General features: G+C 56.7%; 1 protein-coding gene across 1 annotated transcript in view; it reads left to right on the top strand.

Annotated features, from left to right (window-relative positions):
- CDC25A (cell division cycle 25A) overlaps nucleotides 1-1,466 on the top strand; it is an 8,154-nt gene that overhangs the window by 6,151 nt on the left and 537 nt on the right. The window contains exons 11-12 of the mRNA XM_008636325.1: nucleotides 16-83; nucleotides 402-513. Of these exons, the coding sequence (XP_008634547.1) occupies nucleotides 16-83; nucleotides 402-513 (180 nt within the window). The remainder of the gene's footprint in view (nucleotides 1-15; nucleotides 84-401; nucleotides 514-1,466) is intronic.

The raw sequence follows: 1,466 nt of genomic DNA, 5'->3' as shown, positions 1-1,466 counted from the left end.
AAAACGCCGATCCAGCCGTCGGAGAACAAGCGCGTCATCGTGGTGTTCCACTGCGAGTTCTCCTCGGAGCGGGGCCCTCGCATGTGAGTTCCTGTCCCTGGATCCGGCATTCCCGCAGCCCTGCAGCTGAGTGGCCGGGCTGGCTCCAGTTGCTCTGGTGGTTGTCACCTCTGCCAGGGTTTGGCACAGCCTGGGGTGTGAGTGGCTGTGCTGGGCCTGGGCTGGAGCACTGGAATGTTCTAAGGGGAAAGGAGAAGCCTGTGAACTGTGGCTGTGGGGCTCCTCAGCCTCCCCCTGACAGGCAGCTCCAGCTCCTCCATCGAGGGATGGGGGCTTTGGGGAGCAGGTTTGGGAGTTACTGGTTGAATGTGGGATTTAAGATGGGATTTTCCCTGCTGCAGGTGCCGGTTTGTGAGGGAGCAGGACAGGCTGAGCAATGAGTACCCCAACCTGCACTACCCAGAGCTCTATGTGCTCAAGGGGGGCTACAAGGATTTCTTCTCGAGGTGCCAGGTGAGTAACGTGGATTCTCCATCCCTGGAAGAGTCCAAGGTCAGGTGGGGATGGGGCTTGGAGTACCCTGGGATAGTGGAAGGTGTCCCTGCCCATGGCAGGGGGTGGAACAAGATCTTTCAGGTCCCTTTCCAACCCAAACCTTTCTGTGGTCCTTTTCACACTCAAAAGGAGTGTGAAACAATAGATAAATAATATTAATTTCTTCCTATTCAAACTTCTCTTTGGGGCAGAGTGGTTTGGCTGGGGGGCTTTTCCTCCTCTCTCTCTGTGGGCTGTTCCCAGAGCAGCTCAGCTTGTTTCTTGTCTCGGAGCTGTCTTCCTGCCATAGCTGAAGGGCTTTTCCACTTGTCTCAAGAGTAAAACAGAAGTGGTTTCTGCCCCTTTAGATCAAACTGTCAGTCACAGAAGGGATTTCAGGCTGCTTGGAGCAGGGGAGAGGACAAGGCTTGACAGTAATAAATGGAAACCTGAGGTCTTGTACAGTCCTGACCCAGCAAAATTTGAAAACCTGAGCTTGGAGATTGCAGCCTTTAATTGAGACAAGGAAACTAAAACCCACCTCCAGCTCTCCCCAGCACTTCAGGGGTGGGATTTCTCCTGTCACTTGGCTCCTGCTCCTGCAGCATTTCCGTGGTCCTAGCGCTCCTGGGATCTGTCCTGCTGCTCTGACACGAACAGGCCTCAGGCCCCCACACTTGCAGTTATCCCTTAGACTGCCTTCCTTTTCAGGGAGATGGGAGATACTTGGCCTGTCCATGGCCAGCTGGGTGGGGCTGTGAGCTCCCTCCCTGTGGGATGTTGGCTCTCCCAGCAGCCAGTGCTGCCCGGGGTTCTGGTCCTCCTGCGATCTGCGGGCTCCCCTGGGCTGAGGGACAGCCGGGCTTTGGGTTGCCCTGAGGAGGGGGGACCGAGGCCTCAAGGTGGCAGGCCGGGACAGCCAACGGCGGGGG

The sequence above is a fragment of the Corvus brachyrhynchos genome, unplaced genomic scaffold (assembly GCF_000691975.1).
Source record: "Corvus brachyrhynchos isolate BGI_N302 unplaced genomic scaffold, ASM69197v1 scaffold426, whole genome shotgun sequence".
Classification (NCBI taxonomy): domain Eukaryota; kingdom Metazoa; phylum Chordata; class Aves; order Passeriformes; family Corvidae; genus Corvus; species Corvus brachyrhynchos.
The sequence above is the reverse complement of the archived record's forward strand: the minus strand, read 5'-3'. Positions and strand labels throughout refer to the sequence as shown.